This window comes from Protopterus annectens, chromosome 12.part0 (genome assembly GCF_019279795.1).
Source record: "Protopterus annectens isolate FY-2018-M chromosome 12.part0, PAN1.0, whole genome shotgun sequence".
NCBI lineage: Eukaryota > Metazoa > Chordata > Ceratodontiformes > Protopteridae > Protopterus > Protopterus annectens.
This window is the reverse complement of record NC_056746.1, coordinates 139237736-139252801: the sequence shown is the minus strand read 5'-3', so window position 1 is coordinate 139252801 and position 15066 is coordinate 139237736. Positions and strand designations below refer to the sequence as shown.

The window sequence follows — 15066 nt, the reverse complement described above, 5'->3', positions numbered from 1 at the left end:
AAAAAACAATTTGATGGCAACTTTCCTCGCAAAAAGTCTCAAATCAATCAGAGACTCAGATAATTTACTCGACTGCGAGGGAATAAAATTTAAACCTCTATTCAAGAGTGAAATGTCATGAACAGATAAAGTATATTTAGAGCGATTAAATACCAAAGAAGTCAATTCCAGTTCCTCTTCAAACGGAAAAGTACTTTCTCTCCTCAGTTACCACCCATGGTGGAGTGCTTTGTTAAAACATGTGAAAAAGATTTATATGCCTTTTACTCAAGGAAATGTGTTAGGAACAGGTTTTTTAACTTAAATAGAGCTGAACATGATTCTTTGATCAGTTTACGAAGGAATAATGATATTTTAATAACATCAGCTGACAAAGGAGGAGGGGTTGTTGTATTAGATAGAGATGAATACAACTCCATCATGCAAACAAGTCTCACACATGATAGCACATACAAGGAACTTACACTTGAAGGGGTTATGGATATAATAAATGATGTTAGTGACAATTTATATGATTTGCTCATGTGTCGACAAATTAGTCGAGAGATGTATGATTTTTTGCATATCAATGAACCACTTATACCAGTATTGAAAGGTTTACCCAAAATACACAAAAAAGTTGAGCCCTTGCCCATGCGACCAATAGTATCAGGTAGGCAATGGGCGACTTATAATATTTCAGTATTTTTAGAGAAAATGTTGAGACCTTTGGTCAACAACATTGTTACTATTCTAAGGGACACACAACACTTATTGAATGATCTAGATTCAATGGAGTTACTAAACTCTGATGGTAGGGATTTGCTTTTGGTCACGCTTGATGTCCGCAACCTATTTACATGTATTCCAAATGAATATGGTTTGCAAGCCTTAAGAGAGCTAATGGTTAAGAACAGTAATTTTTCATGTGATCGACAAATTCTGATCAGTCAACTGTTGGATATGGTGTTATACTGTAATTTGTTTATGTTTAACAGCAAATTCTATTTGCAGACATGGGGTGTCGCCATGGGCACCCCATGTGCAAACTCCTACGCCAATCTTGTCCTATACTATTGGGAGCAGGAACATTTTTTCAACAGCTCATGGATGGACAAGATACGGCTGTATAGGAGATTTGTAGACAATGTTTTATTGCTATGGGATGGCACCATAGAGGAACTCCGAGAGTTTATAGAATACCTAGAAGCAACCACTACTTTTCTTAAGTTCACATATGAACACTCTAGTGGAGACATAGATTTTTTAGATGTGACACTATATTTTAACAGTGAAGGGGGATTGACCTCAAAATTGTTTAGGAAAACATGTTGGAGGAACACAATGGTGGACTACAACAGTATGCTCCCCAGGCATATATTTTCTGGGGTTGCTAGAGGTCAATTCTCAAGGATCACTAAGATATGTAAGGATCCCCTCATTTTACAAAAAGAAGCAGATACCATGGAGTTACTTTTCTTAGATAGGGGTTATAATCGGTCCTTGATTAAAGATATAAGACAGGACATAGTGCCCACTATAGTTGGACGAGCTTGCCCAGAACATAATTTAAGAACAGTCAAAAGCGATAGAATGAGCTCTTTTAAAAAAGATAAAAAAGATAAAAAAGATAAAAGAACTTATAACATACAAGGAACTAATGATAAAAAAGTAATGTTCATGTTGAAATATACTAATGACAATAGTGGGATAAGAAATATAATAACTAAACATTGGAACATACTAACGATGACAGATGATGTAAAGTCACTGGTAGGTGACAGACCACTCTTTACATATCGGACCTGTGATAATCTGAAGGAGATTTTCTCAAAGGGGTTGAATAATATTCCAAACATTAGAGAAAATGAGCTAAAGACACATGGCACTTTTCCATGTAAAAAATGTCAGATGTGTAAATACATCACGACCATACAATATTTTAAACATCCAGGAGGCCATTTTGAATATAAACCTTACAGATACACTGACTGTAACACTACAAATTTAATATATATGGCCAATTGCACATCTTGTCAGGCATTCTATATTGGACTCACTAAGAAGAGGTTGAAAGAACGCATTTACAGCCATATTTATGATATTCGGAAGAACAACGAATTGAACGCGCTGGCAAAACATGTTAATATGAACCCTACACATGAGTTCAGGTTTAGAGTCTTATAGGTCTTAAAAACTAATCCTAGGATGGGCAATAACAGCAATTATTTAGCTAGATTAGAGTTAGAGTGGATTTTTCGCTCAGGAGCACATAGGGAACCTGGTATTAACAACTATGTTTCCCTGAAGCCTGTCTTAGAAAATAGATGAATAATCATGTTATATTTAAAGCAGCTTGTTCATATTTATTAGTCAACAACAGGTTGGTTTGTTTCATTGTAAATTTGACTTTTGACCTATATAGAGATTATATTTCAGAATCTAGCTAGACAAGATATTGTTTGCTAACTTAGCTTTGTTCTAACAACATTGACTTGATAAAGCCATACATATGTATATTTAATTTTGAATATAGTTGCAGAGTTTTTACATCTCTTAACTCCAATGAACCACCTAGTCAGAGTTTTATGCTTGTGTTTGTGCCTGTTCCTGGTTTTGTTCTTGTTTTTGGTTCTGTTTTAGCTGTGGTTTAATTTTGGTTTGTTTTCTATCTTTCACCTAGAATAGGTTACATGGATGGATTTCAGTAGGCTTATGGCCATTACTTGCATAGCAAATTTGTTTCAGGGTCATTCTTGGATTTTATGCATTATATGATGGGGTTGTTATACAGGAGATTATTGATCCTGTAAGCCAATTGTTATATTTCCAGCAATACAGGTTTTTCAGGTTTGAGCTACACTACAAGACAATAATTATATATCCTCAACAGTTTGTTTTGTTCATTTTATTTTATTTTCATGTTTTGTTTTGAGGCATTCTTATTTTACGTCATGGTCATCCCAGATATAAATGTTGACTTTGTTTGTTGTGTCTTACAGATTTAGTATGCCATCATACTCCTTACATTTTAGTCAGTTGATAGAACAATTTCACATGTTTTTTGTTGCTTGTTTCTGTATTCTCCATATATAGATCTTGAGCATCAATTTATGTCCTATCTATCCGATCAGTCTGTACGTCAGAATGATGTCAAGCTTTTTATAGCTAAAAATTTTTGTTCTTCAGCGTGACAGTCGAATCCGCTTCACCGGGACGTTACTTTAAAGAGATAGGCTTCATATCTGTTTCATTCAATCTGTTTCATTCAATTTATTTCATCTAACCGTTTGTGCTTAAAGAATTAAAATGAATAGCAACTAAACATATACGTTAGAGATTTTAGCGATCTCTCAGCAAGGCTGGTATAATTTTTATTTATATATGTTTTCACTTAATTCAAAAGATGTTGACGAGTTTTTTAACTTGTCATGTGCAAACTGAGTGATAGGAATGGCCAGTGTTCAATATACCGTCCTGATGGGATGGTTTACAATATGGACTGTGTTTCGTACTCAATACACTGTCCTTATGGGATGGTTTATAACATGGTCTGTGTTTCATATCCAATTTGTAACAGAGAGAGTATGATAGGTATGTTACGTGGCAGCTCTTGAGTTTGTCCGTAATTCCTATTTTACATCTCTTGTATTTTATATTGATTGATGTTTATATTTTTATATATTTTTTTACACTACTGGGTTAGTGATGTTTATGCTTCGTGATATTTGAATGAAAGCATTGTCACATGATGAGCAATACATTGAATAGTTGTATATTTATATTTATATTTATATTTGGAGATGTTAGTCAGGTCGCTGTGTTTCAATGGTAAAGAACAGCTGATGCATCTGACTTATCAATTAATGATGACGAGTTTTTATTGGTCTGCCTATATTGTTCTGTTTTTAATTGGTCTGTTTTTATTGGTCTGTTCTGTGTTTAATTAGAAGTTCTTTACTATATAAGAGAAGAATAAAATGTATTCCAGTAGATCTGAAGAAGCGTGCGTGAAGCACGCGAAAGCGCTCATCTTCCATCATCATCTGTTACTGTTTTTGGAATAAAGAAGTTTTTTACAAGAAGGATTCTCGTGGTGTATCCTGATAGTTGTTCTATCAAGCTTGTACCTATTTTTTGCTATGGGATACTTTGGGAGTGTCCAGCGGTAATTTGTGTCTACTAATTTTAAATATTCTACAAGTAATGCTGAGAAAATAACTACTTTGAAAACTACTGGAAGTGGGTGTACAGGGACACCATGACAAAATAACTGCCATGTGACTTTTAACTGATATTGTTTCATAGGTTCATAGATTAGTACTAAGCTAACTCCCCTTGTGAGCCATTTTACGCCTAGACAATTATCCCTTGTGAGACTGAAACCCTGCACCTTGTGTTTGTAAGGCAAACACCGTAACGATTAAGCCACCCTCCTAACCATTTTAAATGAATATAGATAGAATGGCACAGTGGTGCATTTATTCACATTGTTAACTTAATCTGAGTTTTGAAACTCAAAGTGGAATACCTTCTGAGCAAGTTCTGTCTTTGTCCACATAGGTTTTTGCTGGGTGCTGTTGTTTCCTCTTTCATCCGAATTGGTGATCATCTGCAACTACCACTGTGATGGCTTGGTATGCACCCTTTCCAGCTTTGGGTACTACATGATTGGATACTTGGTCACTGTCCAGCTGGTCCACCCAGGTACTCTAGTGGCTGCACAGTTGCCTTACACCCACAGCTTTCACTGAATGTTTTTTTATTGGAAGAGCCCACAGCAAGGTCAGCTACTATTAGTTGACTGGTTAATCCCTTCAGTTGGCCAGGGGTCTATGGGCTTTACAAATCTAATTGTTTTTTTTTAAGGCTCTTACAAACTGGCAGTGTTTTTAAGTTTAGTCCTTGTTGCCTTTCCTTGGTGCTGACTATGTGCCTGATGGTCTATTCGTATTCCTCTATGTAGTTTAATTGTGCATACTGAAATGCATTTTCAGTTGGTTCTTGGACATGGTATTCACATACACCTTCTGTTTTGTGTGTTAATGTGCCAGAGCTTTAATATATTAATATTCCAGACCTCCACTGGTCATTTCAGTGTGATGGGCAACTAAGCTGCCTTGATATGTCAATGCTCCTTATATCTGAGGTTTTGCAATTCATTTTGATAAAGGGCCTGATGAAGTTTGATTATATAAATGAAACTGGTAAGTGTGTTTAGCCCCTTTTTGTTTAATTTCAATAAAAAGCAAGTGTAGCCTCCACCCAGACTGGTTATTTTAGCTCTATTAGCACTCATCAATCGGCTGCCTACAATTATTTTAACAACCATAGGCAGTTACAATTTTCCACTTTTAGTGTGAGATTGAATTTTGTAAGCCTGTTCATTAAGTTGTTATATTGTAGCTCCTCATTAAGTTGTTATATTGTAGCTCCTCATTACGTTGTTATATTGTAGCTCCTCATTACGTTGTTATATTGTACCTCCTCATTATGTTGTTATATTGTAGTTCCTCATTAAGTTATTATATTGTAGCTCCTCATTACGTTGTTATATTGTAGCTCCTCATTACATTGTTATATTGTAGCTCCTCATTAAGTTGTTATACTGTAACTCCTCATTACGTTGTTATATTGTAGCTCCTCATTAAGTTGTTTTATTGTAACTCCTCATTACGTTGTTATATTGTAGCTCCTCATTAAGTTGTTATATTGTAGCTCTTCATTACACTGTTATATTGTAGCTCCTCATTAAGTTGTTATATTGCAGCTCCTCATTACATTGTTATATTGTAGCTCCTCATTACGTTGTTATATTGTAGCTCCTCATTACATTGTTATATTGTAGCTCCTCATTACGTTGTTATATTGTAGCTCCTCATTAAGTTGTTATATTGTAGCTCCTCATTACGTTGTTATATTGTAGCTCCTCATTACATTGTTATATAGTAGCTCCTCATTACGTTGTTATATTGTAGATCCTCATTACGTTGTTATATTGTAGATCCTCATTACGTTGTTATATTGTAGCTCTTCATTACACTGTTACATTGTAGCTCTTCATTATGTTGTTATGTTATAGCTCTTCATTACGCTGTTATATTGTAGCTCCTCATTAAGTTGTTATATTGCAGCTCCTCATTAAGTTGTTATATTGTAGCTCCTCATTACATTGTTATATTGTAGTTCCTCATTACGTTGTTATATTGTAGCTCCTCATTAAGTTATTATATTGTAGCTCCTCATTAAGTTGTTATATTGTAGCTCCTCATTACGTTGTTATATTGTAGCTCCTCATTAAGTTGTTATATTGTAGCTCCTCATTACATTGTTACATTGTTATATTGTAGCTCCTCATTAAGTTGTTTTATTGTAGCTCCTCATTACGTTGTTATATTGTAGCTCCTCATTACATTGTTATATTGTAGCTCCTCATTACGTTGTTATATTGTAGCTCTTCATTACGCTGTCATATTGTAGCTCCTCATTAAGTTGTTATATTGTAGCTCTTCATTACGCTGTTATATTGTAGCTCCTCATTAAGTTGTTATATTGCAGCTCCTCATTAAGTTATATTGTAACTCCTCATTACGTTGTTATATTGTAGCTCCTCATTAAGTTATTATATTGTAGCTCCTCATTAAGTTGTTATATTGTAGCTCCTCATTACGTTGTTATATTGTAGCTCCTTATTACATTGTTACATTGTTATATTGTAGCTCCTCATTAAGTTGTTTTATTGTAGCTCCTCATTACGTTGTTATATTGTAGATCCTTATTACGTTGTTATACTGTAGCTCCTCATTACGTTGTTATATTGTAGCTCCTCATTAAGTTGTTTTATTGTAGCTCCTCATTACGTTGTTATATTGTAGCTCCTCATTAAGTTGTTATATTGTAGATCGTCATTACGTTGTTATATTGTAGCTCCTCATTAAGTTGCTATATTGTAGCTCCTCATTACATTGTTATATTGTAGCTCCTCATTACGTTGTTATATTGTAGCTCCTACAATTGACCAAACAATGATCTCCTTCTTGCTCTTTCTGCTGAGGAGTTCAGTCTCTCTATCTCTCGCCATGGAATCAGACATCAGTAGGAGTTTGCCTGCTGATAGAAAACCACACCTGATCCAAGCCATAACTAGGGTGGTGTAAAAAAGGCAGCCACTCGGGGTGCAAGGTGTTGGGGGTTACCATTGGGGTTTATTACTGTTCCGGCATGCATTTCTGAATGCTGGTCTTGTAATTGGTGTAGAAGCTCTTAGTGGGCAGTATGGTAAATGGTCCATTCTCTGATTTGCTTTTCCGTTTCAAAATGTAGCAGGATAGTTATTTAAAGCACATATTTCCTCACAATAAGAAATTACAGATAAAACCTTCCTCAATCTTTCACAATTTTTTCCATACTTTTTTCCATACTTATCAATAATCTTCCCATCCTTATCAGAAAGAGTGGGGTTGGAATTAACTAAGTCCTTAGGAGTAGAGGGATCAACCAAAGCTATAGCTGCTGGGTCAGGTTTGGGAATAATGTACACAATTTAAAAGACTGAAGAACTTTATACATCCTGTTTGCCTTTTTATGGGCAACTGGCTGACTGTCAGGAGAACCGCAGGCAGTAACACACGCACATCCTCTAAAGCAGACAGAACAGGAGGAATGTATGTGGGTTCTGGAAAATCCTTCTGAAACAACTCATAGTATTTCCAAGAGACTGAGAAACCTCTGTGTTCCTTCACTGAAAACACTCACATTCTAGTAAAAGTATCAGACAAAGAGAACCACCACAGGGAATATCAGAAACCGAGCTCTCCCCTAAGAGTCAATCAGAAATCTGAGGAAAAAAAAACTGTATCCATCCTTTCATCCTCCTTTTCATATTCAGAATCCTGAATTTCTTAGGGAAAAGAACTCCTCTTTCTTTTACCACAAACTGCTTTACAAGAAGAATCAGTAGCCTGACTTAAAACCTGAACTATACCAAGTAAACTATTTCTATCCAAAGAAAATTGAGCAACAGTAGATATCTGCTTAGTTTTCTGTTTCTTTTTGACAGGAAAAATGAAGCCAATGATTTTACTGATGGCAGCGGCTGCTACCCCAGGGATGGGCACAGCATTCTAACACAACAGGAAAACCTTCCCTGTTCCTTTTCTTAGAACTGATGAGTGGCTTTCCGTTGCCCATTAAGGGGATCCCAGTAGCTGCAGGAGACATGGCTAACCCTGGTCCATAGTGACTGACATGATAAACCAAAGGAATCCAATGTAAAATTGAGTGATCTGAGGTACAACTAATAGCTACAGCAGAGTCACCCACTTGTAGCTGAGGTAAATTGAAGCCTGCTGTGGTGGCAAAAGCTGTTTGCTTATTTGTTTTCTTTTTGTGGCTGGAAAAGGGAATGACCGTGGGACTGGTAGTCTGTACCATGGTCAAGATGAAAATTGTGCCTTTTTCCCAGAGAAGACAAGCAACAATTGCCAGTAAACACAACAAGTCAGCAAAGGTCACTTTTGTGAAAGAAAAACGCAGAAAGAAGTACTTTAAAACACTATGCAAGCCTCACAAAAGTAAAATAAACACAATTTCTCCACATGAAAAATGTTTTTAGGTAATTTATATCACTTTTAAATGACAAAAAAAATCAAGTACTCCATTTAAAACACAATCCTCCTGCCTTTGAAATAATTTCCCGAAGAGGAAAGAAATAAAAACATCAACAAAACTGAGAAACTGGAAGTTTTTCTTCACTGAAGGAAAACACAAGCCGACTGTTGACCCTTGAAAGCCTCAGAGGAATGTACACTTCGGTGTCAGTTAAGCTCTGCTTCACGCCCCAAACTTGTCTTTTAATCAGCTCAGTTCAAGCTGCCTGACAGTTTGGGTGCATGGAAAGTGCCCTGAAGGTTTGGAAGCTGGTTGGCTGTTATATCCTTGGCAGGATATTACCCATATAGCTAAGGCTACTGCAGCAGTGATCAATATAATGAACATAATTTCTTTTAACCCAATATGGATGCAGGGCATTCATTTACATGGAATTATTTGCCTTGCCTTTAGAATAAGTACTGCTTAGTAACTATACTTAGGATACTAGATACGTCCGGTCTTCTCCCAGCAAAATAAGTTGATTACATTCCAGAGGGTGGATCTTCAGACTTTCTGATCGATTTCTTATATCAGTGTTTGTAATAAACTTCAGTTTTAAGGTAGCAATTAGAACCACTTTATGGCAGAAAAGAATTGTTTTATGTTTTCAATCCAGTTCTTTGTGCTTTCTGTTTTTTCTGCATCTGATTAATGTTGGTGGTGAAATCATGCAAAACCAAATATTTTTTTCTATTTCAGATATGACATACATAAATGTGTTTAGCTTTTGCACATTGATTATATACTTTTTTTTAGAAGGTGGATATTTCAGGGTTGCTATAAGTATATTTTTTACATAGTAATGGACACTTGGAACAAGTGCGTTAAAATTCCTGGGACAGGTGTAAACTGTTTCATTTTGAAGTAGAAGCAGGTAGACTGTTAAATATATATCCAGCTAAAGAAGGGGTCAGAGAACTCAGGGAGTCAAGAAGTTGCCTTTTTCTGTGCCAGTTTATATATACTTCTTAAGCCATGTTCTGTAATTAAACCTGCTACTTAAAAAAAGAAAGAATAAAATCTAACTTTGATCTTTTTCATAGCTGACAGGTGCCTTAAATGCAGCAGTGAATATGATAACTGAATTGGAGACGAACATTGTTGCTGCAGAGAGAATTAGAGAGTATTGTGAAACAGAGAATGAGGTAATGTAATTGTATACTTTTTCTTTGTACCAAGTCATTTGCATTTTTTCACAAAACAGTAAGCTACATAGAACAGTTATGGTAAAGATCATGATAAAGGGGCAACATTTTTACTTTTCTAAAATATCCAGTATATGAAATCCTGCATAAGCCTCAAAGAAACATATACTTTTTATGCCCTTACGCGTGAGCGGAACATTCAAAAATAAAAATACCATGGGCGTATTTTTGTTTCAGTAACAAGTGGTGCAAGACATTTATGAAGGCACACTTCCTATTCAAAAAAGTGAAACTTGTTTCCATGATGTTGCATGAAATGTAAAAGTGCTTCATATATAACAATTTTGCTGTCATTGTCTTTTTTCTTTTATAGCTTTTGAAAAATTAGTATGGGGCACTAGCTAGAATTTTTAAATAAATGATGCTGTGATGAGATGCTTAGCAGCTGTGAGGATTCAGAGAACCGGGCATGCAGCAGTAACATTGTCAAAGTTGGGCTGTATGCCTGCTATAATGAAACTTTGGGGTACTATATTATGATTCCAAAACAAGTTTGTCTTGTAATCTTTTCAATAGTCTCTCGGATGTTTTTTGGCATTCCTTTACATTTATCTCTCACTTGTGCCTGGTGGATCTCCATCAGCTTTAACAAGCACCAAATGTTACTAAACAAAATCTGTGGATTTACAAATAACACATTCTTCTTCAAGCACCAGTGAACCTCTCACACCACGGCAACATTTTTATCAGTCCCATTAGGAGTCAGATTATTGTCTTTCTTACCAATATACAAAATCCTGAACATAATCAATGTTCATTTTAAGCTCATCCCTTAAAAGTAAAACTTTTACTCTTCATTCTCACCCCAAAACTATTCACTGAAGTGATTCACAAAGGCAATCTCTATTTGGTGACTTTAAGTATAGAATGCAGTTCCAGCGACCATCAGGTCCTCAGAGTTGTAGCAAGGTCACTTAGTGTCCTCGGCAATGATGTCATTTGGCATCCCATCCAGGGGGCTGTGGCTATGGCTGAGCACCAAAAGCAACCCTCTCAAAGCTGAGGATAAAAATCTTCAGGCTATGCAAACCATTGTTGGGTATGTACATACAGTCATTTTTTACTGAACAGTAGCAAACACTGGGCTTTCTCCTTGCTACAGTTCGTAATACTCAAGTAGTGGCTGCTTAAATGATGATCAACCTACTTGCATGGACCAGTTAGCAGTTCTTCTACAGTTCCGATTGTGAACCCTAACATCTTACACTCAGAGTAGTTGCCCCAGTTGTCCTGCCCTTCTTCTTGTGGCTTTGCACTACCTAACCTTCCCCAGGTCAATAACAACCACCTTTATGATTGATTCACAGACAGTTATCAGGTAAATAAATATGTTTACCATTCATTTCCAGCGTGAGCACCAGCTTTTTGTCTGCAGAAGGTTGTTTATTAATGTGACATATTTTTTTGAATTGTCATTGTATTATCGTCGTGCTGTTGCATTGCATTACTTGTGTTGTATAACTTGTATATAAATCAATACTTGTGTTTTAACAGTGTTGTAGCTTAAAATGGAAGTGTCTGTCTACCTCAAATAAAATGTGATGTAGTGACTGTGGTATGAGTTAAATGTGTAAATGTAGTGAACTGTGTGCTAAAAAAATCTCCAGGTACTGAGTTAACAGCGTATACTTGTATCCCCCATGAGGCCTATATGTGCACAGAATGTAATGCTACCTCTGCATTCTAGGTGCAGCACAGATGTATAGCTATGGTGACGCAAAGGGGGCAGCCACCCCCTAAACACAAGATGTTAGAGTAGGGTGACTGATCAGCAGTGTAATACTGTCATTCATTTCTGTACTGTATGGAAGTAAATGCTGAAACTGCTTTTGCAGTCAGGACTGTAGTGATTCAGCACTTGTTATGTGGTGCAAATTGGAGTAAGTTACATGCTGCAAATGCAGCAAGTGGTTTGCTGCAGTTTTTAAAAGTCGAAACACCCATCTGAAAGGTCTATACTTAAGGTACCAGTCATTAAAAAAATGGTAATGAAGGAATATACATTGACAAAGAAGTTGATACAATTATGAGAGAGAGGTTTATTCTACCACTCTTAGGATACTGCACCTTAAGCTTGTTGATGCTACAGTGTTCTCCATAAACGATGCTTCAAGTGGGTTTTGGAATATAGCCCTTATTTTCTGTTAGTCTTTGGGGAAACAAAAGCAGAAGCCACAGCAACGCCATTGAGCTATTAAGTAACCGTGTCTATAAAACTAGTTAAACATGAACACATGCTACAATCTGGACAGGTTTTTATTGCCAGGCCATGCATATTAAATCAGTTACACACCATTACTAAGAAGCTACTGAGAGCTTCAGAACTAGCAGTATTCAGCTGTGATTTATTTTCTCAGGCTCCATGGAATACAGAATATGACTCATTGTCAAGTACGTGGCCATCGAATGGAAGGGTAGAGTTTGAGAACTATGGGCTACGATATAGGAAAGACAGAGAGCTGGCATTAAAAAACATTAACGTAACAATATTTGGTGGAGAAAAGGTAAGATAGTTTTAATTCTGCAAATAGAGTAATTTTCTTGCTATACCATATTTTATTGCTTTTTTCAGAAATATAGATATCTATAGTAGATAAAGCATGAGATTAATTTATATGATACTTTTTTCTGTAAAAGCACATTGTCATATGTCATAGTTGAAGTGGGCTCAGTTTATATAATGGTATAAAATGTTAGGTAAATTGTTTGCATAATTTTTTGACTGAGTACAATTGTTTGCAAAATAGTTCCATATAAATGATTTACTGGGAACTGAATATAGCCTTATGACATACTACACTGCTGGTCATCTTAAAGAGACATTCAATGAAGCCACATTTTATTTCTTTAATATGTTTTGGTTCTTTTTTCACATCTTTAAGCATACATTTTAATATGTCTAGTTACATTTTAAATAAGACCTTCTGCCCTGCTTATGGTTGATGATGCTTCCTGAGACCAAGCTAACCAACCCTACCCAGTTACTTAACAAACTAATTAATTAATTTTGCTGGCACTGTACACTTTTTTCTTAACTATTTCTAATTACAAAAATGGAGTTGCAAGGAGGATCGTATAACCAAAGTCATTTAGGAACAGACACTGAATTCCAATGATTGCTACAGGATCCACAGTGTTCTGCAAAAGTCTTACAGTAATTCATTGCAAGAACTCACACCCGCAGATGTACACCTGCCCCATCTTGTCTTCTGTTCCCATTCCTTGGGAGAGATTAGTTTGTAATTCATTGACTGGATCTGAAGAGGTGGTCGCACATTTGCTATTTGACTGTCTCCTGTCGGAGAAGACAAGTTAGCATATATTTCATGCTAGAACTTTGTGGGAGATCTGAAAACTCCTGTTTGGAAAAGTTATGTGTTTACATGGGGAGCCGTTTAGAATCTCGAAATACTGAAATGTCGAATTTCAGTATCTCAAGACTATAAACCCGAATGTTTAAAATAGCGAAAGTTCATAATTGAGAATTAGAATATCTCAAATTCACGGTTATGGCCTTACACTACGTGATGTCTGGGATTGTGTGTGCTTATGATGCATGGTGCCGTGTGTGGATCTAGGTGTTTTGTCAGGTAAGTGAGTGAGTGTTTTGTAAGGGATTTGAGTGGGGTTAGAGTGTGTTTGAGTGTGCTGATATGTTTGATGTGTGTGTGAGGGACTGGAGAATGTGCTTGTGTGAGTTTGCTTTTGTTTCCTGTTTGTGCAATCTCGGAGTTAGTATATATATATATATATATATATATATGTAGGGGAGGGCTGCAGCCCCCCACATGGGGGGTGCAGGGTGGCTTGCCCCCCTGCTGATGTGTGTATGAGTTGTGTATGTGTGTAGTTTTTGTTTGTTTATGTTGTGATGTGGGTGTTGTGGTGTATGCATGGTGTAGTATATGCGGTTTGTTCGGTGTTTTGAATTTTGCGGTTTTGGGCTCGGGTTTTGTAGTTTCGGTGTTTTGTGGATTTGGTTTCATAGTTTCAAGATACTGAAATTCGATATTTCAGTATTTCGTGATTATGAAGTGAATCCGCTTACATGACATAGCTGAGAGAAAAATCAAAGGCTAGGCATTCATAGCACAAGAATGCAGTGCCTGTTTCTTAAACAGATCTAGTTTAAATGGTCAATTGCATGCAATATCAACACATGAAACATCAAACCTGCACAGCAACAAAAAGAACAAAATAAAGTCTGAATATATTTTTCCCAAGTAGGCAAGCCCAACCCTCCACCCCCTGCACCTCACCCCCTCTGCTAATAGTATACACCAACTCTGAGATCACACTACAGCTGGAAAAGGGCAAAATCCCACTCAGCACTTGAAACACGATCACAGACATCTGGCACCTGCCTTGTTTGATGCTGTGCTTGTTTGATGATTTAAGTTTGATGTTTTGTGTGTTGGTGCTGTGTACAATTGACAATTTAAATTATACCCTTTTAAACAGTTTGAGGAAGATCTTGTATCATAAAGATTTCATGAAAAACTCAAGCTTCAACCAGAGATTCCTGGAGAATTCATAACACAGGTACTGAGAAATATGAAGTTTTGAATGTGTTGTTAACTGGCCAAGATTTTTGGGGGTTCTCACCACCTGCCAATCATTAGCTGTAGAATCATGAAACTGGCCCATTCATTCCCTATATTAGTTGACTGGTTCACTCATTCCACCACAGGTTGAGAAACTGATATGGGAGACCATCATTCAGGTACCCATCAGGAGAATTTTGTATGCCTTACCTCCCCAGTTCCCACAGTGGCTTTTTTAGTATGACTGACTACTGGTCCCCATAAATGTGTACTACTGTGCATGCCTCATTCTGGCTACAGTGTATGCTGCTTGGCGGACACACATCCCGTAATGAAACAGTTTCTGCTGGTTCCTCCTCCTCCTGTATTTGACACCTAATTTTTGTCTGGTGTCAGTACAGCAGTTGGCCTTACTGCTTCCCTCATCCTGAGATGGTGGAGACTGTGCTGGACACTCCGTCCCATCCTCACACCAATCCTATCCAGTGACTAACCTTCTAGTTGGACTTCACTTAGCCTTGTTGCTGTCAGGAAATCACTGTGTACCCCAGAGCTGAGACAGCAGCTTGGTGAGACATGAGACAAGCCGAAGAGCATAATATCTGACAAGAATCGCTTGCCATGTTGCTCTGTTCCTACATAGATGTCAGAGTAGTGTTGTGCAAACTGCATACATAGCTTGGAGG

General features: G+C 36.8%; 1 protein-coding gene across 1 annotated transcript in view; it reads left to right on the top strand.

The window, feature by feature from the left end:
* The window catches only part of LOC122816399 (multidrug resistance-associated protein 1-like), an 827783-nt gene that overhangs the window by 769429 nt on the left and 43288 nt on the right, over positions 1–15066 (top strand). Inside the window, exons 25-26 of the mRNA XM_044089157.1 lie at positions 9675–9776; positions 12194–12340. Coding sequence (XP_043945092.1) covers positions 9675–9776; positions 12194–12340 — 249 coding nt within the window. The remainder of the gene's footprint in view (positions 1–9674; positions 9777–12193; positions 12341–15066) is intronic.